This window comes from Protopterus annectens, chromosome 11.part0 (assembly GCF_019279795.1).
Source record: "Protopterus annectens isolate FY-2018-M chromosome 11.part0, PAN1.0, whole genome shotgun sequence".
In the NCBI taxonomy this organism is placed as follows: Eukaryota; Metazoa; Chordata; order Ceratodontiformes; family Protopteridae; genus Protopterus; species Protopterus annectens.
In genome coordinates this window covers 256,123,564-256,147,631 of record NC_056745.1, presented here as the reverse complement: position 1 = coordinate 256,147,631, position 24,068 = coordinate 256,123,564, and the positions used below count along the sequence as shown (strand labels likewise).

Sequence of the window (24,068 nt, the reverse complement as noted above, 5' to 3'; positions counted from 1 at the left end):
CAGATAGCCTAGTATGAACCTGTGAACCTGTGAACATAGGCCTGGGGCAGTTGCTGCTATTAGGACAGTGGTCTGCAGCAAGCTATATAGTAGTAGTCAGTTTTAGCCATTGGTGTTTGACCATGGCTAATGCATGTTGCTTCTTGTTGTGGTAACAACAGGGGTGTGTGGTTATCCATGCCATTTATTGGTAGTCACCCTCATTTTGTATCTTGTTCCATGTTTTGCACATGTACATCACTGTATGAGGTGTGACCCTGGTAGTGTCAGGGTGCTGATGTGCGCTTTGACCCTGTTTTCTATTACAGCACTGATATGTGCATTCCCTATACTGTGTGCATTTACACTGCACACATCTTGCTGTTTATACCTTTGGCATTGGGTAGCATTACATCTAGGTTCCTATCCCTTGTGATAGCTATGAGGTGGGTTTGTGTTTTTGTGGTTTATGATTGGTGAGGGTGGATGTTAGTCATGGTCCTCAGGTGTGCATATGATACATGGTATTACATTACTTAACACATGGCATTCATGCCTCGGGTGGTGCTGCAGGGCTGCCTCTGTCGGATGCACATACTACACTCCCTGTACATTTGGAAGCAGGTTGTGTCATGTTAGGCATCCCTGTTACTGTATGAGTGAGTCAGAGTGGGTATCGGTCCCAGTGTTCCTACTGACCAAGCATATGTGCTATCGTTGCCTCTTTGCCAAGGCCAGGGCATACTGGGCCCGCCTCCTTCTGCCTACTGGGACAAGGTCAGGTTGTTCCTCCTCCAAGTCACCCCTGCCTGTGGTGGCCTTGGCAATGGTGGGGATGTTTGGCCCAGCCCTGTGCTGGTCCTGCTGCAGCTGTTTCCGCGAGGATCATATTATGTAGCATAGCACATATCATGATCATTTGGGTACATGTAGTTGGTGTGTACTGCAAAGCTCCACCAGACGTGTCCAGACACCGGAACCGTGACTTGAGCAGCCCAAACACACGCTCTATGATATTACGTGTTTGTGCGTGTGCCTCATTATGGCGCTCCTGTTCGGGTGTGTGTGCATTTCTGATGGGTGTCATCAGCCACGGCTCAAGTGCATAACCAGCAGCCCACACTAGTTGTCCGTGTGGGAAGTCCCCATTGGCAAATGATTGGTACAGCTGCGGCAGATGCCAGATGTGGGAATCGTGGTAGCTACCAGGGCAGCCAGCACACACATTCATTATTATGCCCTGGGCATCACACACGACCTGGCAGTTGATGGAGGGGTATCCCTTGCGGTTAATGTAGACTCTACCCCGCCACCGGCTGGTGCCTTGATGCGTATGTGCGTGCAGTCTATTGCACCCAGCACCTCAGGGTATCCCGCTATTTGCTGGAAGAGACGATATTGCTGGACACAACCTCACGGTCACTAGGGACATATATATGATCACTGACATGTGGTGACATGGCATCCAGGAACTGGTGCAGTACCCTGGAGGCTGATGCCTGTGATATCCCCATCATATCGCCAGTTGGTCTCTGAAAGGTACCTGTTGCTAGTATTCTTAGGCCAGCACATACCTTGGTTTCCACTGGGATGGGTTCCCCTCTGTTGGTTCTGTGTGTGAGGCGTGGCCTGCACAGCTCAACAATCTGCTGCAGGAGCTCTCTGTCCACTCTATAGCGCCTACTATCTCCAGCTCATGTAACCCATGGTAGGTGACCCTAGGCCTGTATACTCTTCTCCTTCTCCTCACTCTGGGTTGTCTGTCAGCATCTGCATTATCACCACCCTCGCAATTCGCCTATGTCTGATTATAACAGCTATGGCAGCCCCTAGCATTTCTGCTCTGAGTTCAGCTTTTTCAGGTTTCAACTCTGATAGCTTAGTTTCTGGCAGTATCTCTTGTGAGAAACAGCCTGCACTGCTCTTTGTTGTGTTTTAAGTGCTGGGTTGGGCTTCTAGTCTGCCTGTGTAATTGCCTGCTTCTAATTGTTTCCACCAATTAACTTTAGTAGTATCTTCTGGCAGTTTCCTGTATTTTGGTTGTTTCCTATTTCCTCTCTGTTTCCTGAGGGGAGCAATGTGCACACCGCTTAAACACGCCACAGTAACTTAAACGCTGTACACATCCCTACACGGTGTTACACGCGCGCACACATCCTTACACGGTGTTAGCTAGGCTGATTCATGCTAAAACGCTACAAGACACCGCCTTACACACGCACGCCAAGAAACCGTTGTAAACAGTTTGCAACACGCCCCACATGTTGAACCTGCCTTACACGCGCACACGCCAAGCATGCACGTATTTCAAGAAACTTAGAGTGTAGGGATAGCGTATGCCCTCAATTTCTTGACATTCCTAGTGTTCTGTTGGGACACACCTCCCTCCCTGATGTCTGTCTGTCATCTCTTACCTTACATTGCCCTCCAATCTGGTACATTTCTTTCTATCCTTCCCCCATGATGTCACCTACCTCTTACTCTGTTCCTCCCCTTCTCTAACTCTTACACGACTCAGAAAGTGCTCATTACTTATGTGGCAGTGTGATTCAGTATTGTAAGCCTCATTTACATAGGATTGCCTAGTAATGCTTAGTTACATATCTTACACGGAGCTTCCCCTTGACAACCACTAAACGGAGGCCATATTGTTTTTGCTCTGCAAGTCCCTCCATTGACATTTCATGTAATACATAAATCCCACAATTGTGGGCTTATAAGCTTCGGTTTTCAGTTTTAGGTAGCGCACCCGCTTATGCTGGTGTGCGCTACAGTTAAACACATAAATCCGTGAAAAAAAAAAGTTATATAACTTTTTTTTGCAACACTTTTTCATGCCAATGGCCACATATTTGGCCATTGGCATGCTTAATATAACAAATGCACCCTTTATTTGGAGCTGACATAGCTCCGTTTTTAATTTTGCAGAAATGTACTCAGTTGTCAGCTGAGTACATTTCTGCAGCTAACACGTCCGTTACACGGACTGGTTTGGGCTTCGTGGATCGCTCACATACCTCATTTGCATATCTTGGAGCTGCAAATGAGGTATTGAGCATTTCCACGCCCACTCCGTGTAAGAGACGTGTTAGCTGTCTCTTACACGGAGATTTGGGCTGTTGCTGAATCAGGAGGCTTACACGGAGGCTTACACTACTCTTGAACTCCGTGTAAGCCTTCCTGAATCTGGCCCTTTATTTATTTTATTTTACATTTGTTGACCGGGATAGTCTGACTGGATATATGTCCATTTTCAGCGGAGGCCTGGGGAGAAAAGTTCCAAGATAATAATACACATTTAACATTTAGTAAATGCTAGTTTCAAGCAGATTACAGTCATAAGCAATACCAGCATTTAGCACATATAGTACTTATTATAAAACACTTTACAAAACACAACATTATTTTAAAATTAAACATACATAACATTACATTCAGGTTTAAGATACACTGAGCAGCAGTTATACAACTGACCCTTCCTAAAATAGTGTGGAAGAAAAAAGTTAGAAGTAGTTGAAGGTAAGGCACCTAAGTAATAGAGAGGTCACTAGTCGGGGTTAGTGCAAGACCATAACCAATGAGTTTTGAAGTATTTCTTGAGTTTGTTTTTGAATTGAGTTAGTGAGGGTTCTAGAGTCAAGTCAGCTGGGAGTCTGTAACATGTTTTTCCAACAGAGTTGGCAAAGAGAGAGTCCCCAGCTGAGTAATTGGATTTGTATGTTTAAACTAGGAGTCTAGTGGATGATTGCAGTGGTCGGGTGCTGGTGTAGGGGCTGGTAATATTTTTTAAATGCAGGTGTATTTTCTGGTTGGTAAAGGACTTTATGTGCCACTACTAGCTGGTTGAACTGCAGTTGGCTAGGCAGTTCAAGCCATCCTTGGCGATTTAGGTTGTGACAGTGGTGTGTCTGGTAGGCTGTGCCAATAGCAAATCTGGCAATGTGGTTATATCAGGATGACAGTTTATTAAGATCTGTTTTGTTTAAGTTGGAGAACAGAGGTGAGGTGTAGAGAAGAGTTAATAGTAGATGGGAATGGGCAATTGCAGTTCTAGCAAGTGGGGTAAGGAAAGGTTTGATTCTGTAAAGAGAGACAATTTTTTTTATTAATGGTTTTGATAGTTTGATTGATATGCGCGTCAAACTTCAGGTCGTTATCAACTATGACACCCAGTAGTTTAGTTTGGGCTTCTGGGGAGATGATAGTGCCATTGTTAGTGGTTATGTTGAAGGGCCTATTTTAATGGTATATAAAACGGCGTATAAACATGATGTGCAGATTTATTGTGTATTTCTCTTTTGTCTCTCCTAATCCTTTTTTCCCATGTTTTTTGTTATTTTGATTATGCGTTTAATTCTCCTTTATTGCTTTGTTTCTCCCCCATTGCTTTTACTTTTTTTTTTACAACTTCAAATCCCTCAGGAGCAGCCCAGGCACTTACCTCCTAGGTTAGGGAATGTTCCCCCTCTGCCCATCTGGGAACATCCTCAAATGGTCGAGGTGGAGGCACTGGTCCTACAGGCCCTCCAGCATGTGGCAACCTGGCAAACCTCACCAAACAGGGGCTTCAGAGCTTGGTAGAGGAAGTGGACAGACAAATACAGCTAGCCTAAGCCTCTTTTCAGCATGTTGAAGACACGCTATATCAGTTGGTGCTGACCACTCCACCAACACAGACCCCTATGCTCTCAACATCAGGTCCTCCACCTCAACACCATCTGGCAGTGGATACTTGTGAGGCTTTGTGGACTGTGACACCTGCTGGTACCACCTCAGCCCATCTTTCCTTATCCTTTCTCTGATATCTTCTTACCTATTTCCCACCCACACTACCCAGTCATATAAAAAAATAGTGCCCATCCTCTCCCACCTCCTCCAGTACAAACCTTCCTGAAGTTCTCCTTATGTGTGTCCCCTCTCTTTGTTTGTCTCCCCTTTTTTAATTTTTCCTATCACCCCCCCCCTTTTATTTTTTAACAAAACCAACAGGGTATCTACAAAAGGATACCACTATATAAAACATTATAAACCCCTTTCTTTTAAGAAAATGAATTTTAATTGCTGTGCAGTCTGTACCTTTCCTTAAAGCTTTTAAGTGTGACTGTGCTTAGCTATGCACTACCTCAATATTTGAAGAAAAAAAAAGGAATACGAATTATCATGCTTTTGCAAAGTAATTCTCAGGTTCTTAATGCTGATTTTTACATAACATAGTTGTTTGTGAGAAATGGGCGTGTTTTTCAAAAAAGGCGTCACCTTTGCTTAGTCGTTGCAGATAACCTCTTCTGAGCCCATTTTCATGCATACTGTCTTTATTTGTCTCACAATGTAGTTCTCATTTATACTATACTGTTTGTTTTTTTTGTGTGGAGCTTTTTTCCCCGGGCCTCCGCTGAAAACGGGCTATCAACCCAGTCAGATTATCCCAGTAAAGAAATGTAAAATAAATATAATAAATGCATCTACTGCTGCCATTCGCAGATTATCATATGGCATTTGGGATGCCCAGGACTATGAATACCACCCTATGCCTTTCTGTTTGTTACTAGGTATTGTATTCTGAAGGTGTTTTAAGTGATTTTTCTGTTCACTTTCTTAATTTGGAGATTCAAATTTTCAAAACAAGATTTTTTTCACATATTAAAGAAACTTGCTCATGCAGTCACGAAGAATATCAGGGTAAAAATATTAGTACTACATTTATTTGTTCATTCTGTCATTAACCAAGAAAAATACACAAAAAATGGCTTACTGTTTTTGGGAGCATCCCTAAAGCACTGGTTTAGTGTGGTCATATGCTTTCACTAAAACTATTTTCAGTTTAAAAATGAAAATAAACTCAGGATCCATACTGTCTCAATTGCTCCAGCAGGCCTTTATGAATATTAAAGAACTTTATCTTGGAAACTACGGTATTGACACTCCTATGCTATGCTATAATGACTATTTATTTATTTGCATTTGTTTACTGGGATGGTCCAGCTGGGCCATAAGTGCCCATTTTCAGTGGAGTCCCAAGGAGAAAAGCTCCACATATAAGACATTTCACATATAATACAGAATTTACGTTAATAAAGACATTTAGTACATATTATTGGCAGCTTATACACCTGGTGAAAAAACAGTACCTGACCTGTTTCACATTGCAATGCATTGACAAAGTGTGTCTGATGTGATTTAATCCTTACAAGCACAGTGGCTTGTCTTGCCATAAAAAGAGTATCACAAAACTGTCTGTGGTTGTTACGTGAGCCGATGGAACAGGTAGGAATCTTATTATTTTTGACTTTTCAAACCTCAAACAAATTATTTGAGGGAACAGGGTGCTATTACATTACTCTTTTAAAGTCACAAAGCATGAAAGCAGAAAACAAGGAAAAGAAAACATAACAAGAGACTTTAAACTGAGGTGGCATCTCAGATGGATCTAAAAAGATCCCACGGTACTTATCACAAAAGAGTAGAGGAATCCCCACCACATCTTGAACAAATTTCCCCAAGTCAATATGACTATCACCTTGGCTGTCTACTAAAAACGCATACTCAGTGAGCTAATCTGATCAACAAAAGTGAATAAATAAAAACAGGAACAAAGAAGGTGATGCTCATATTTAGCACCAACAAGGTGGATTTGTTGTTAATTTTTTTGAAGGATGTTGTAACAGTCATTATAGTGTACATCTGTACTGACTATAAAAAGTGATCACTGATTAAGTCACATTGATTTTTTGGATTCTCTTTACCAGCATTTGTTTCCCAGTCTGTGAGATGTAATGGGATAAAAATAATTGGTTCCCTTTAGGTATGTGTTGTGTCTTTAAATGAAGGCGGTCTCTACAATAACTTTCCTCTTTTTAAATGCAAGTGTAACTCGGAAGCCATCTGTGTTCACAATGGCTTCTAGTAAACAAACTGTAGAGGTTATGGAGGAATTTATTTGCGCAATTTGCCTTGAACTTTTGAATGTTCCAGTGATACTGGAGTGTGGGCACAATTTCTGCAAGTCTTGTATTGACAGAGTTTGGGACAGTGAGAAACAACCTTCCTGTCCTGAGTGTAGAGAGGAATACACAGCCAGGAAATATGCACTGAACAGACTACTAGCAAATGCAATTAAAAAGGTGCAGTGTCAGAGAGGAGAAGCAGACCCACAACAGAAAAAAGGAGATGATCTCTGTAGAGAACATGAAGAAAGCCTGAAACTATTGTGTGAAGATGATGTGAGTTTGGTTTGCCTGATGTGTGTTCCAGAACATCGTGGTCACAACTTCCTAACAGTGCAGAAAGCAGTTAACAAGTACAAGGTAAAAGAATAGCACTTGCTGCTGATTTAGAAAGTTTAATGTTACCTTTTTAAATGTTTCTGGCATCCCAAGATTCTTACTGCTATAAATTTATTTCTTTGCTTTAGAGTTGTAATAAAATCATAACTCTTTACAGCAAATTCAGAAATTAGTCTGCTGTTCATACTTATGAATGAATTACTGTAGTGTTTTCTGTATTCTTCACTTTTCTGATACAAATGTTGTGTTTTAATAATTACTGCAGAACACCCATTTTTGTGTTTCCTACCTTTATTCTGAGATCTGAAACTGTTTAGGGTGACTGTTACTGTATTCTGCCTTTTTCTCTTCTTTTTCAGGATATATATATATATATATATATATATATATATATATATATATATGTTACAGTTTTTTGTAAATATCAAATCCCACTTTTTCAGCTGTTAAATATTTTCATGTGTGCTGTTCTGAAGGGAATATTGTGTTTTTAACGTAATTCTGTGTGAAGAAGTAGAACAGAGAGCATCACATTTCATAGCATTTTCCCAGAAAGTGCTGAGATCATATCTCCACCTCTTGGTGCAAGAAATCCTGAATAAAGTCAGACAAAATGGGGGTAAAGGCCCAAATAGAAGACTTATTTTATATATCACTTATATAAACTTAGAAAGTTCTTTTGTTGTGAAATAATAACGCTAACCACTGTACCACCGTGGTAATCCTAAAAAGACACCACTGTCAAGTATTCTTCTTCTGAACTATAGTCAGAGCAATGCAATGTATCACTACGACAACTCGGTTCTAAGTAACAAGATTTGTTAAATACTTCCACGTGTACTGTTTTGAAGGGACTAGAGTATTTTCAATGCAAGTTTGTGTGAAGATGAAGTAGAACAGAGAGGTTATCACATTTCATAGCAGTTTGCCAGAAAGTCCTGGGGATTCATATCTTTAAACCTCTTAGTGCAAGAAATCTGCATAAAGCCAAACAAAATGGGGGACAAAGGCCCAAAAATAGGACCTATTTTATATATCACTCTTATAACAAGAGTTGTTTTAACGTACATTTTCTGAAGGATTTGAAGTCTGAAGCTCAAACGTATGTCATTATATAGTGACTTTAATCCTCAGATCATCCCTGGGATTTGCCAGAGAATCACAAATCTTATGAGGAACAGACCAAAAATATGAGGCAAAAATCTGGAGAGTCGAGAGGATGTAAAAGGATACATACAGTGGGTAAGGATGGTAATGTGGAATGGAAGGCTAATAGCTGTAAGGTCAGATGGTATGAGCTTCGAGTGAATGTTATACGACTCTCACTAAACTTCATTTATTTGAGGACTGTGGTCAAGGCACTCCGGATTCTGAGAAATCTTGCAAGGCCAGAGGCAGTTACCTCTGTTAGTACACATTACCTTGTAAAAGGGCAGACCGTAGATGAGGATGATACAGTAAAATGAAGAACTGATGCCTTATAAGCTGTGTGTGTGTGTGTGTGTGTGTGTGTGTGTGTGTGTGTGTGTGTGTGTGTGTGGTGGGGGAGTGGTTGCCAAAGGTCTCTGGTTGAAGCAGAGTTCTTTCATTTCAGGGCTGTTCTTTTTTGGTATACAATTTCTCAGAGACATTGAGGAACCATAAGCCTTGTTAGAGATGCTGGACAGTCAGGGAGTGGTATGTTGTGGAGGATTCACTTCTGTCTGTATGATGGGTAGCACTGTGGCTGCGGTACTAGGCTATATCCTAGTTGTGGTCACTTTTTTTAAAGGAAAATTCCACCCTCTCATACAGTAACTCAATCGTTAGGTTTCTTTTCTCCCTACAATATGGTGTCAGCATTGTGTATGTACCAGAAACTTGCTTGTAGTTTTTAAAACTTTTATTTCCTTGCATCAGAGTCAAAGGAAGGGAAAGGTTTTTTTTTTTAAAACTCAGCTTCGCACATACTTTGCAGAGAAATTTGTTTCCACCTGCATGACATATCATAGACACAGTTAAATCTGTAGTTTACCTTGTCAGGTACTGCTGTCATTCTTAGATGGGTAATTAATCCTGCTAATGTGAGGAACACAGCAGCTGATCTAAAAAAAGATAGAAAGCTGTGGAGTTGTTTCCACTGTTTTTATTGCAGAGGGGAGGAGAACTTAAGACTTCCTTTCCATAGCAAAACAAAGCAATTAGATCAGTCAGGGGTTTAAAGGCAATTGACAACTCTTCTGACAAATTTACATAAGCAGCAACACAGTATTGAAATGCTAAGCTTTAAATGTTATTTATAATAGTTTTGTGTTAAGATAACTTAAAGGACCACTACGGGCAAATGATGAAGAAAACATATATTTTTATCTTGCCATGATTTACTACACCTCCTAAAGCTGCCTGCAGCAAAATAAGTACTCATTCTTAATTTTATTTTGTTTTTGCGCTTGTCTGGCAGACATCGTGATTCCTTTGGAAAGCTAAATCTGTCCCATAATGCACAGACATAGCCCTACCATTTGTTGTCCGACTAGACTTCCATTCACTTAGAATGGAACACCTGAAAAAAAAATGCTCAGTTTGAGAGTCTGCAGCTCATGTGTCATTGACTGGTATGTGCTGAGTTTTACAAATGTTGTTCCTACTGATGTACTACATATTCTCTGAAAGTAACTTGCAAAAGTGGCAACAAATTACTGAGATAGAAAAGACTTTTCACAAGGAGCAGTTTTGCAAGTTTCAGTTCCTGGCCAGGTTACTTCTCACATCTTCCCTCCTTCAGTGGGCTACAGTCTCACATTTCCAGCTTTGCTAGATTCAAATATTTAGTCAGCTTTGCATGACAATAGACATCAAAAAATCACAGCCTGGTGTGCCACTAAATCTGTTCCCTTGTATGTCTCTTCACTTCTGAATAGCATTTCCCAGGAAAAAAAAAAAAACGCATCAGTCCAGAGTTTTAAAATGTGCACAGTAAAATATTCAACTTGTAATGTATTTTGGCTGCTGACATGGTTATCTTTACATAGTTATTCTTTTATATAACCTAAACTTATGGTATTTAATGATAAATTTTACAACAGTTCTCAGTTTCTTAACAATGACCTCCCAAGCCTCTGATGTGACCTAGTACTTTTTCTTACTATTGCTTTATGTAGTTTCTTAGTTGTATACTTGTAGCATGTTTCTCATCCTCTCCGCAACAGAGTCCTTGAGAAAACTTCCAAAGCGGATACTTGTATTGAAAGAGTACTTGCAGCTGTAGCAGTGATACCAAACTCCAAAACAATGCACTCAAACATAGTACTGACAAACACAGGGAATGTAAATGTCTGAATCAAGCAGTGATGAAATTGCTAGGGACTTCACTGAGCACAATTTTACTTATCTGTCCATTTCATAATGCATAACATTTGCACCACACTTACAAAGACAAATCTCCACCTTCCACAAACACAGCTACTACATGACATACCAGTCAAATTTAAGGTGTTTCCCACCTCTCTGCAAAACACTGCTGTAATGGCTTTGGCAAACAAATGAAAATGATTGATGGGTGTTTGTTCAAGACTCCCATCCATATCTCTCAACAGTACAGATTTTTGCAGAAAGTCCAGATTTTTTGTCTATTTTTCATAAAATTGCAGTTTTCTGTCAAATCATTGGCAAATCATTGAACACTGAAGTCAGAAAATTGACAGGCATTTAATTTTCAGACTTCATATCCTTAAGAAAATTTGCTCTAATGCAAAACCTGTTTAGCAACTTTCTAAGTTTGTACGTGCAATATTTATAAATTGTCCCAGTTATTGGGCCTTTATCCCCTATTTATGGCCTTGTCCAGATTTCTTGTTCTATGATGTTAAGAAGTATGCTGCCATCCCTTCCTACTGGAGCCTGTTCACTGCACTTGCACAAGTGTCCCCCTCAGCAGGGCAGCAAGCAGGTATCAGTGCAGATTTGCTTTATAGTTCTTTTACACCACACACACACACACACACACACACACACACACACACACACACACACACACAGTAAATCTAGTTGTCCATGTTATTTCTTCTTTTCCTTGGTTTTGTTTCTCGTACTTGTAATGTTACTTTTACTCTTTTTTTCTCCTGCCTCCCATAGCTACCCTAATTATTACTTCTAACAATTTTTTTTTCTCACTCAGTTCATTATTTACTCATAAAGCAAATGTCAATCACCCTTATAATGTTAGCACATTTCAATGCTACATAATATTGCATTTAGTCTAATAATAGGTTCATAGGTAGGTACTAGGCTATATGCCCAAGGGCCTAAGTAAGCCTAGCCAACAAGGTTCCCTGGCTTATGCCACCCAAGAAAGTTATTTTCCTGTGCCACTGTCTAGCAGAGCCACAGAAGTGATTCCTGGGGTATATTTCCTATTTCCTATCCACTGAAAGAGTTTTCTTGAAAAGTGCTAATGAGGAACTTTGACATAGATGGGTAGTTTGTTCCAGAGTATGGGAAGTCTCTGGGACGGGAATCTATCCCTCCAGCATGTCCTGTTTATTGTGGTGACAAGGTTTAGGTCACTAGAGCATGTAGCTCGGAGTTTTTGGGATTTCTTTAGGTGTAGCATGTCCAACAGCTCTGGGTTCGACATAGCTTTATATGTTAGGCAGAAATCACCTCTGAGTAGGAGATGTACTACGGCGTGAAGCTGGAGTTTTTTGAGATGGTCAGTGTAGGGCATCTGTTTCAGGCCAGTAATCCTCTTTCTGAGGTACTTCTGTGGCCTTTCCAGCTGCTGCAGCTGTCTTGTGAGGTACATTCCAAAAGGGGCGTTGTACTATATAATGGGTCTGAGTGTCTAGTAGAGGGGAACAATGGCCTCTTTTTTTTTTTTTTTTTTTCTTCCCTGAATGAGAACCCTTTTGTAATGAGGTGTGCCACATAGAAGGACTTCCTGATGACTGTGGCAATGTGATTATCAAAGGAGAGACTACTGTCCACCTGGGTCCCAAGGTCTCATCACACATTTGGTGCTGCCTATGTGGTTGTTCATGGGTACAGAGTTTTTACCAAAGGGGATGACTATGCACTTTTTGGCATTGAGCTTGAGGCCATGGCTCTGACACCAGACATCTGTCTTACTGAGGCCTTTCTATAGGATGTCCACATCATTTGGGGACTTGACTATGGCTCCTAGTTTGTAGTAATCTGTGAACTTCATTAGCCAGAGGCCTTCTGTATTAGCCTGTACTTCAGAGAAGTAGATACCAAACAGGAGAGGTCTCAGGACTGAACCCTGTGGTAATCCACTTGTCACTAGTTTGAAGTCAGATTTGGAGTCTGCAACTTTTACAGTGTGGGTTCTGTCAGTGAGCCAGTTGGCAACCCATCTTGTGATGTAGGGATTTATACCTAGTTTGGTGAGTTTAGCTAGAATTCCAGAATGGGGGATGGTGTCGAAAGCCTTGGCGAGGTTGGTATAGGCTGTGTGAACCACCTTACCCTCATTTAAGGCTTTGGTGACTGCCTCAAAGAAGTCAATCGGGTTCAGGAGGCATGATCTGCCTTTCACAAACCCGAACTGGGTGGGGTCCAGATTTTGGAGGTTACCAATGTCTTTGTTTGAGTTCCATGATGATATGTTCCATGGCCTTGCAGACCAGGCACGTCAGGCTAATAGGGCAATAGTTCCCTGAATCAGTGGTTGCTCCCCCTTTGTGGAGTGGGATAACTATTGCTGTGCGCCATTCAGTGGACACAAAGTCTGATGTGAGGCTATGATTGAACATGGTGCTTAGATAGGGAACCAGTTAGTTCTGAAGTTCATGTAAAACACAGCCTGGGATGTTGTCCAGTCCCAAGGATGCTGTGTTTTTGGCTTCAGAGAGTGCAGCTTTTACCTGTGTAGCTGATTACAGGGAATCTGCATTCTTCCTGTATAGATATGGGCCCTTTAGGGGGTAAGGGGGGATAAAGTTAGCAATGAACCTATCTCTACCAGGATGTTGGCAATATCAGTTGGTTCTGTAGTTTTCGTGCCGTTGTGCTGTAACTCAGAGCAGATCTGGGTGTTGCCATTGATATTCTTGACATAGCTATAGAATGCTCTGTGATTGTCCTTGGAATCAGTGGCGATTTTGTTTTCATAGCTAGCTTTGGAGGCTTTATAAGGGATCTCGGCTTCTTACTGAGTCTGACCAGAGAGCTCCACCACTCATGAGATTTTACTGTTTGCAACAGTTTCTTCCTTCTGTTGTACAGTTTGTTTATGGCAGGGGACCACCAGATTGGCTTCCTTTTTTTGGAGGATATATTTTTGGTTCTGTTTGGGATAGCACAATCCGTGCATTCATGTAAGTGCTTGTAGAGTGCATTTGTGTAAGATTCAGCAGTCTTAAATGTATTGTCCATCTGCATGGGTGCCATGAAGTTCGCCAGCATGAAGTTGGCTTTGGAGACATTTTTTTTACCGTGATTTCCTTAATGGTGGGTGGGGGCGGGATGTGGATATCTAGGGTGATTAGCTTATGGTCGGATGTGACCAACGAGGAGTTGACTTCAGGTGTGGAACACCAGTCACTCATGTTGGTAATGACTAGGTATAGGATATTGTTGCCCTTGGTGGGGGTGTGGATAAGTTGATCCAGGGCATTGGAATTTATGAATTCCAGAAAGTGAGCGAAGAAGTTGGTACATGAGTAGTTTTCCCAGTTAATGGCGGGGTAGTTGAAATCGCCCATTGAAAAGAGGAGTGGGAATCCTGGAGCATGGTGGGGGATCTGTTGCAAGCTACAATTTGGACTGCAGTTTTACCCAGAGTTAGTTGCACTTGGATAATCTCGGATGCATTATGCTGAGCAACTAGCCTGGGGGTGTGGCTATCCTTAATGAGTATGGACACACCTCAGCCTTTGGTGTTGCGGTCCAGGTTACGTGGCCGAAAAGTGTGGTATGAGATATATAGCCTGCTAGTGCAGGGGTGCTCTCTGGAGCCTTAAATCAGGTCTCCGTTACTGCACAGATATCTATGTTCTCCATTTTAAGGAGTGCCTCCTCAAGTGAGTGCATTTTGAGATTTAGACTTCTAGCATTGAGTAGCATTACCCTCAGTTTTTGCTTGCCTGTTCCTGTTATGGTGGTGAATTTGTCATTTGAACCTTGTTTAAAAAAGGCACTATAGGGGCAGCAAGAGCCTTGGCCAGTATCCAGAATCCCAGGGGTGACAGATGCAGGCCATCTCTTGCAAAGCATCGTGGTCTGTCAACCATGTCGTCCCAGGCAGACAGATATTGGATCCCCTTAGAATGACACCAGAAGCTTAGCCAATTGTTGAAGTCAATCATTTTGTCCTTGTACTGTGGTATCATTTTGGGAGATGGCAGAATGCTACTCAGGACTAGGGTCATACCTGTCTGGGCTACAAGATTGGAGAGCTCTTCCATGTCTCTCCTCATGTAGTCCAGGGAGGTACGTCTCAGGTCATTCACACCAACATGGACAATGACAGAGTCATATTTGTACTTGTTGTGGAGTGACCTGAGTGCATAGGTTATGTGGCAGATCCTGGCACCTGACAGGTCCTTCTTTAGCCTGGTGAGTGGAACATCAGTGTGCCTGACTATATGTTTGCCCATAATATCTGAATTAAGTGAGTGGGATTTTCATGACAGCATCAAGAAAACATCTTCCTTCTGTGTTTTTTTTTTTTTTGTTTTGTTTTTTTTTTTTTCCTTAAGTTTTTGATTTTTATTGGTGTAGTGATTTGATTTTTCTTGGTATATTTATATCCATTTGTTTACCAGGTTAGTCCAACTGGACACAAGTTGACCATTTTCAGCAGAGGCTCGAGGAGAAAAGCTTCAGATACATAGTAAACAATTATAAAAAAAAATAATAAAACTAAATTATACAAACACAGCTATTTTGTACAAAGAGCATAGAAAATATAAAAGGAGTAAAATCAGAGTTTTACAATTTTTGCAGCATACAGTGGTTAGAATATTGAGAAACAAACAAGATGATATACAACAAATATACAATTGCTTGAACATAAATTCAAAAAGAAGTTTCCATAAACAAATGAGGTCATAAACTAGAAATCATAACTATATTGATATAAATTATATTGCATTTATCTTGTTTTAATGATGATATGTGTATTGTACATCATATGAGCATAAATATTTGTATTAATCTATGTTTTTACAGTATATTGACAAAGTACTGGGTCACATCGGAGGCTTGGGAGGTCATTGTTAAGAAATTGAGAACTGTTGTAAAGCTTGGCATTGAATACCATAGGCTTGGGAGGTCATTAAGAAATTGAGAACTGTTGTAAAGCTTGGCATTGAATACCATAAGTTCAGGTTATGCTATAAGAGAATAACTATGTACAGATAACTGTCAGCATCCAGAATGCATTATAAACTGAATGTTTTACTGTGCACAATAAGAAATGGAAAGATTGGCCCAAACTCTGGACTGATGTGTGTGCTTTGTTTTTTTTATTCCTGGGTAAATGCTATTCAGAAGTGAAGGGACATACAAGGGAACAGTTTTAGTGGCACACCAGCCTGTGATTTTTTTTTTATGTCTATTGTCATGCAAAGCTGGCAAAATAGTTGAATCTACCAAAGCTGGAAATGTGAGAAAGTAGCCCACTGAAGGAGGGGAGATGAGAGGACTAACCTGGCCAGGAACTGAAACTTGCAAAACTGCTCCTTGTGAAAATTCTCTTTTTTATTTCAGTAATTTGTTGACACTTATGCAAGTTTCTTTCAGAGAATGTGTAGTACATCAATATGAACAACATTTGTAAAACTCAGCACATACCAGTCAATGACACATGAGCTGCAGACTCTCAAACTTGGCATTTTTTTTTTTCTAAGGTAGTCAATTCTAAGTGAATGGAAGTCTAGTCTGACAACAAATGGTAGGACTATTTGTTCTCTGTGTATTGAGACAGATTTAGCTTTCCAAAGGATTCACAATGTCTCAGACAAGAGTAAAAAGAAAATAAAATGTGTGACATTTAGAGAAAAGTTACTTGTAAAGTATTTTACCATTTTCAAGCCCCCCCCCCCCCACAGACACACAGGCCAGAACTGTAGAAAGAGAGTCGGGTGACACACACACAGGCCAGAACTGTAGAAAGAGAGTCAGGTGGCAACCCTATCAACTAGGTGCACTGATGCTGTTCATAAAAAATGTCTTTTATAGGTTCATAGGTAGGTACTAGGCTATTGGCCCTAGGGCCTATACAAGCCTAGCCAAAAAGGTACCCTGGCTTTCGCCACCCAAGAAATTTATTTTCCTGTGCCCCTGTCGAGTAGAACCACAGAAGTGATCCCTGGGGTGAATTTCCTATTGCCCATCTAATCAAGATTTTTCTTGAAGAGTGCTAATGAGGAGCTCTGTTTGACATAGATAGGTAGTCTGTTCCAGAGTATGGGAAGTCTCTGGGACAGGAATCTATCCCTCCAGCATGTTCTGTTTATTATGGTAACAAGGTTTAGGTCCCTAGAGTGTGTAGCTCTGAGGGATTGGGATTTCTTTAAGGTGGAGCATGTCCAACAGCTCTGGGTTTGACATAGCTTTGTATGTTAGGCAGAGATCGCGTCTGAGTAGGCGATATGCGATGGAGTAAAGCTGGAGTTTTTTTTAGACTGTCTGCATAAGGCATCTGTTTGAGGCCAGTAATCCTCCTTGTGAGGTATTTTTGCGGCCTTTCCAGTTGTTGTAGATGTCTTGTGAGGTACATACCAAAAGGGGCGTTGTAATCTATATAATGGGTCTAATGAGTAGAGGGGAACAATGACCTCTCTTTTTTTTTTTTTCTGGATGAGAAACCATGAGGTGTGCCATGTAGAAGGATTTCCTGACCACTGTAGTGAAGTGATTATCAAAGGAGAGACTACTGGCCACCTGTGTCCCAAGGTCTCATCACAGATTCGGTGTTAAGTAGACTACCGCTTATGTGGTAGTTCATGGGTACAGAGTTTTTACCAAAGGGGATGACAATGCACTTTTTGGCATTGAGCTTGAGACCATGTCTTTGACACCAGGCATCTGTCTCAGTGAGGCCCTTTTGTAGGATGTCCACATCATTAGGAGTTTCGATTATGGCTCCTCCTAGTTTGCAGTCATCTGCGAATTTAGTTAGCCAAAGACATTCCGTGTTGGCCTATACTTCAGAGAAGTAGATACCAAACAGGAGAGGACCCAGGACTGAACCCTGTGGTACTGCACTTCTTACTGGTCTGAAGTCTGATTTTGGAGTCTGCTACTTTCACAGTGTGTTTTCTGTCAGTAAGCCAGTTGGTAACCCATCTTGTGACATAGGGATTTATACGTTGAATGCCTTTGCGAGATCCAGGCAGGCTGTGTGAACCACCTTACCCTCATCTATGGCTTTGGTGACTACTTCAAAGAAGTCTGTCAGGTTTAGGAGACATGATCTGCCTTTTACAAACCCAAACTGTGTGGGGTCCAGAGTTTGGAGATCTCCAATGTCTTTGTTTATGAGTTCCATGATACGTTCCACAGCCTTGCAGACAAGGGTAGTCAGGCTAATGGGGCGGTAGTTCCCGGGGTTTGTTGTGCCCCCCCCCCCTTTTGGTGTGGGATAACTTGTCGCGGTGCGCCATTCAATGTGCACAAAGCCTTTGGTGAGGCTATGATTGAACATGGTACTTAGGTGGGGTGCCAGTTCATTCTGTAGTTCATGTAGAAGGCAGCTTGAGATGTCCGGTCCCATGGATGCTGTGTTCTTGGCTTTGGGAGAGTGAGGTTTTTACCTGTGCAGCCGTGATTACAGGAACTTTGCATTCTTCCGGTTTAGAGATGGGCCCTTTAGGGGGTGAGAGGGGGGTAAAGTTAGCATTGAACCGATTTGCCAGGATGTTGGCAATATCTGTTGGTTCTGTATATTTAGTGTCATTGTGCTGTAACTCTGAGCAGATCTGGGTGTTGCCATTGAGATTTTTGACATAGCTATAGAATGCTTTGTGGTTGTCTTTAGAATCCATGGCAATTTTGTTTTCATAACTAGCTTTGGAGGATTTTGAGGGATCTCAGCTTCTTAATGAGGCTGACCCAGGGAGTTCTCCAATCGTGGGATGTTACTCTTTTTTGCAACAGTTTCTTTCTTCTGTTGTAGAGTTTGTTTATGGCAGAAGACCACCAGATTGGCATCCTTTTTTTGGAGGATAGCATCTTGGTTCCATTAGGGATAGCACAATCCATGCACTCGTGCAAGTGCTTATAATGTGCATTTGTGTAGGATTCAGCAGTCGTATCTCTATTGTCCATCTGCATGGGTGTCGTGAAGTTTGCCACTTCTGTCTTAAGAAGCGTGAAGTTGGCTTTGGAGAAATTTTTTTACGGTTGTTTTCCTAATGTGGGGTGGGAGCGGGATGTGGATGTATAGGGTGATTAGCTTGTGGTCGGATCTGACCAACGAGGAGCTGACCTCTGGTGTGGAACACTGGTCAGCCATGTTGGTGCTGACCAGGTCTAGGATATTGCTGCCCCTGGTGGGGGTGTGGATAAGTTGATCCAAGGCATTGGAATTGATGATTTCCAGAAAACATTGAGCAAAAGAGTTGGTACATGAGTAGTTTTCCCAGTTAATGGTAGGGTAGTTGAAATTGCCCATTATTAGAGTGTTGGGTTGTACCTTTAATATTTTCTAGTGTATCAAGAAAAGAGGAGTGGGAATCCTGGGGCATGGTGGGGGGTCTGTAGCAAGCTACAATCTGGATTGCGGTTTTGCCCAGAGTTAGTTGAACTTGGATAATCTCTGATGCATTATGCTGAGCAACTAGCTTGGAGGTGTGGATATCCTTAATGAATATGGACACGCCTCCACCTTTAGTGTTTCGGTCTGGGTTTGGTGGCCGAAAGGTGTGGTATGAATTATAGCCTGGTAATGCAGGAGTCCTCTCTGGAGCTTTGAACCAGGTATCTGTCACTGCACAGATGTCAATGTTCCCCATTTTATGGAGTGCCTCGAGTGAGTGCATTTTGAGGTTTAGACTTCTAGCATTGAGTAGCATTACCCTCAGATTTTGCTTGCTTGTACCTGTTATGGTGGTGAATTTGTCATTTGAACCTTGCCTAAAAAAGGCACTATAGGGGTGGCAAGAGCCTTTGCCAGTATCTGGAATCCCAGGGGCGACAGGTGCAGGCCATCTCTGGCAAAGCAGTGTGGTCTGTCGATCATGTAATCCCAACCAGACAGATACTGGATTCCCTAAGAATGACACCAGAAGCTTAGCCAATTGTTAGTCAATCATTTTGTCCTTGCACTGTGTTGTGTCATTCTGGGTGATGGCAGGATGCTACTCAGGGCTAGGGTCATACCGGCCTGGGCTACAAGATTGGAGAGCTCCTCCATGTCTCTCCATGTAGTCCAGGGAGGTACGTCTCGGGTCATTCACACTAACATTGACAATGACAGAGTCATATTTGTAGTTGTTGAGGAGTGACCTGAGCGCGTGTGTTGTGGCGGATCCCGGCACCTGACAGGCAGCTGACAGTAACTTTTTCCTTGTTTAGCCTGGTAAGTGGAACATCAGTGTGCCTGACAGTCCCCTATGACTAGAGTGTTGGGTACGTTATGCTGTATCGGCTGTAGTTGTGGCACACTGAGTATGTTGGCTATGTGTCATTTGGGTTGTGTTGGGGGGTGGAGGTTGCTTGCCTTTCTGCTTTGGAGGTCTCTGTTTGGGCAGATTTGTACTGAGATCCTCCTCAAATGTAGGTGTGTGTTTTGTGCTTCTGTGTGTGTGTGTTTTGAGGGACTATGTGATGAGTGTGATGAAGGTGCAAGTGTTTACCTTCTCCTCTTGACTGTCTAGGCTAGTCTTTGGTGAAGAGCTTTAGTTTGGCTATATAAGTGCATCTCTCACAGGTTGTAGTGTTGGGTGGTAGGAGGAGATGGTTGTCTGTGTACATGAGGCAATTGCTGCATTGTCCCAAGATGCCCAGATTCATCCGGTAGACAGGAGAAAACACTGGGAGCTGATCTTTAGACATGCCTCAATAGGTGCTTATTTATTAAGTACTAAAAACTGTTTTCCTCTAGACAAGTGAGGAAAGTTGAGTGCTGTAGTAATTTATAACTTATTTAGTGCTTACAATGAGTTGTGAACAAGTGCTGAGATCAAAGAAACAGATGAGTGCTAAAACTAAAAAGCTGGCTAGTTGCAATGGAAATTTTGAAGAACAGTCTTTATGGCGTCCGGAATAGTTTAACCCCAGTTAAGTGGGAGGGGGGCTTAGGAGCTCAAAAACAGTCCTGGACACAACAAATCTGTATCTGACCTGCCACAGGAAAGGGGGGAAGCAAGCTTAGAATTTTTTTCCAGTAAAGTGGAAATGGAGAAAGCTGGAACAGAAGTTAATTCAACGTTAAGAAATAGAGTGGGTGAACTAATGACACTAGACTGGGAGGAGTGTCACAGATCAAATATACAGTATGGGCGGGCAACTGCAAAGCCACCAAGTATAAGAACACACAACACTAGGGAGGGTGGGTGCGAAAAAATTACATTACAGTTCCTAGCTGTAGCCATTAAATGAAAGTTTTAAACACTCAAGGAGCAGACTCGAGAATGCTTTTAACTGTAAACGGACAAACAAAAATGCACAAACTCTCGGATAGAGCACTCTCAAACAGAAAATACAACTCTCAGTGTGAAAAAGCAGTTTGCAGTTAAAACAGTACATAAATGCAGTGAAACAATAAAAAAAAGCTTTATAACAGTGTAAAATGTAGTAGATCAACTGTATAGCACAGTAAGTGTTTCAGAAGGGCAGTTCTGTGAAATAAGTATAAGAAATAACTTGTCCTGCTCTTGGAATCTTAAGGAATTTCCACTTATGCAATGCAATCCAGAGCCTGACAATACAAGCAGAACCTTTATAAGACACAGGGTTTGTATAGCAGTAAGAATGGAAGAGTTGGAAGATCAGATTACTACTAAGCCCTTGCTATTACCCAATCACTCTTACTACAGAAGGTCAGGAGGCCATGATACTCTCAATAATAATGAAGACAATCAGCAGAAAATTGCTCCCAGAAACACAGGAAACTCAAACAAAACTACCAGCCTAGACAATAGGCCTCTATCTAGATTATGCCACCTGAGCAGAACACAGAAACCTCACAAGCATAGAAAGAACACCCACAAAGAGAAAATACAAGCCTCAATATGAAAAAGCAGTTTACAGTTTAGTAATTTAAATAAAAAATGCAATCATAGCAATGCACACTATTACAGTTCCTAGCTGCAGCCACTAAATGAAAGTTTTAAACAGATCAAGGAGCAGACTCGAGAATGCTTTTAACTGTAAACAGACAAAAATGCACAGAAAAGCTCGGATAGAGCATTTTAGGGTTACCATATTTGGTTATACGAAAACGAGGACTATCTTTGTCGGGGCAAAAGGTCTTTCACACTAGGTGAAGACCAAAAAAAAAAAGGTCTTTTAGTCTTTAATGCAGAACATCGCTGTTCCACATTAAAGACAAGTAGCTCCGTGTTTGGTGATTTTTTTTTTTTTTGATTGGCCCCAAAACTTGCTTACACAGTCTTTCAACCATAAAAATAGCTTCTGCCTTTGGCACCTCTGGCCATGCAACAAATTACAAATACAAACAACGATTCAGTGTGGAAAATAGAGAAGGTATATATAATGCATTATTTTATATGTAATATTTTTAATTAACAGTACCACAAAGCAAGCAAGGAAGGACCACCACGATGGTAAAAATTGTAAAATCCAATTTAATAACAGACAGTAAAACGGACAGATGAGAGCTTTCACGTGGAAAACCACACTTCCTCAGATCTCAATTACAAGAATGAAGCATTGTTTAAATAACAATCCTAACATAATTAACAATCAAAATAATTAACTGTTGCCACTTAACGTCAATTATTTATTCATTAAAATCAAACAACTTATAATATATAACTTTAATATTTAATTAACAGTTAGTTTATGTTGCAGAAATCAAGATCCTTACCTCATGCTTCTTGGTTCCCTGAAAAATCTGACAAGTCTGACTGAGCCTGTTCTTTAGCCCAAGCATATTTTTCGGAAGAACCAATTGCTTTCAGTAAATTTGGCTGGGTGCAGAGGTATGCGTGAAAGTCTCTGCACGACATATGCTTAAAATTATGCTGCACAAACAGAATCCTTTCATCGATTCAACCGACAACTTGTTCCTTTCCTTTGTCTACTGGCTTTGCAACAGTGAAAATACCCGTTCAGCATTTGCATTATGTGCCGGAATTGCAAAGAAAAACTCCGCGATCACAATCATTTCTGAGAAACATTCCTCGTTCTTGCAACTGTTGGAAGTATTTCACCCATCTCTTGTGACTCAATCTCTTTGAAGTCTTCCTCGTTAAGATTAGCCTCAACAAATTTCTTCAAATTGCAAAACTGATTAAAACATTTGGAATCGTCAACATGCACCCCCTTTTCTCTGACATAACGCAGTTTGTTCAACTTCATTCCAACTTGGAATTTCAATTAATGTCATCCATGCAAATCTACTGAACTCCTCCACTGGTTCTGCCACATTTCCAGATACTCTAGACAAGTTCTATACATTGTGGCCAACTGTGTACAGAAAGCATCACAACAGTCTTCTAGTCCATCTTTACGCAACTTCGTTAACAGTTCTTTCACCTTAATTGACATGAACCCCTCTTGCGCACGGCATGCGAGAACAGTGTGAACAGATTTCAGGCAGTGTATAACCTCCAGCAACGAGTTGTTTTCACGTTCAATTTCTTCAATGTGCGAATGAAATACACTCATCGGTGAATGCACGTGCCAAAGGTAAACTTCACTCTTATCATTTTCAAAGAACTTTCGTATTAGAATAGGCGGATTTTTTTTGAGACAAGAAAAAAGACTTTAAAGCGGGAAACATCTGCAACAGCCGCTGAATGCCTGGAAATAATGATAACCATCTAGTTTTGCTGTGGTAAAGCAGCTGACGATACTCCACCTCAACAAATTCACAATAGTCTTTCAGTTCAGTTCGAATGGTGTAAATTGAAAAGTAGTTGTAAATTTTGAGAAGTATCGACTCAATGTCAACATTTAGTGTGTCAGTGCCATGCTGCACACAGTTGTTTAGTACATGTGCTGGACAGCCAACTCAACTAACGTTCCACTCTTTTTCATCCTCTTCAAATTAGCAAAGACGTTACAGCCATCAGCTCCACTCCTGACACCACCAAAATTAGTATTGCAGTTATCTCCCGCGAAGGCAATACATTTCTGAAATAAGTGGTGCTTGTCTAAAGTGTCCTTAATGCATCTGGAAATTGTATCTGCAGTTTCATTAGGGGTGCTGTGAACATCAACAAGTTTAGACTGTATGCCACCTTTTTTCCAGTCAAAATACTGTAAGAGGATCGGAAATAACTTCACAGAACCATGATTGCTACCATCCGTTGCGACTCCACTCTCCACCAAGTCGACAGAATGTGGAGCCAGGACAGAGTTGACAATTGCTTCTGTTTTAGTCCAGGCACACGAAACTCTTTGTGCAATGTCAGAGTCGGGTAATATTGTTTTCAACATGCCACAACTGCAGTCCCATCGACCTATAACTGTGATGATGCTTAACGGCATGAAATGACAGAGTTCCTTCAGCCGCTGACACTGATTCATCAATTTTTGAACCAGGTGTTACAAAAAAAATTGGTGATTTTTGAGGATGACCTTTCTCCTCTAACATTTTTAACATGCTTCGGGGTACTTATGTGTGCATTCAAATCAAGTGCACCCTTATTTGCAACAGAAATGAAAGTT

The 24,068-nt window shown here is 41.3% G+C and overlaps 1 protein-coding gene across 1 annotated transcript in view; it reads left to right on the top strand.

The window, feature by feature from the left end:
* Positions 1 to 6,822: 6,822 nt before the first annotated feature.
* LOC122814929 (zinc-binding protein A33-like) overlaps positions 6,823 to 24,068 on the top strand; it is a 109,257-nt gene continuing 92,011 nt past the window's right edge. The window contains exon 1 of the mRNA XM_044087191.1: positions 6,823 to 7,283. Within this exon, the coding sequence (XP_043943126.1) occupies positions 6,873 to 7,283 (411 nt within the window). The 5' untranslated portion in view covers positions 6,823 to 6,872. The remainder of the gene's footprint in view (positions 7,284 to 24,068) is intronic.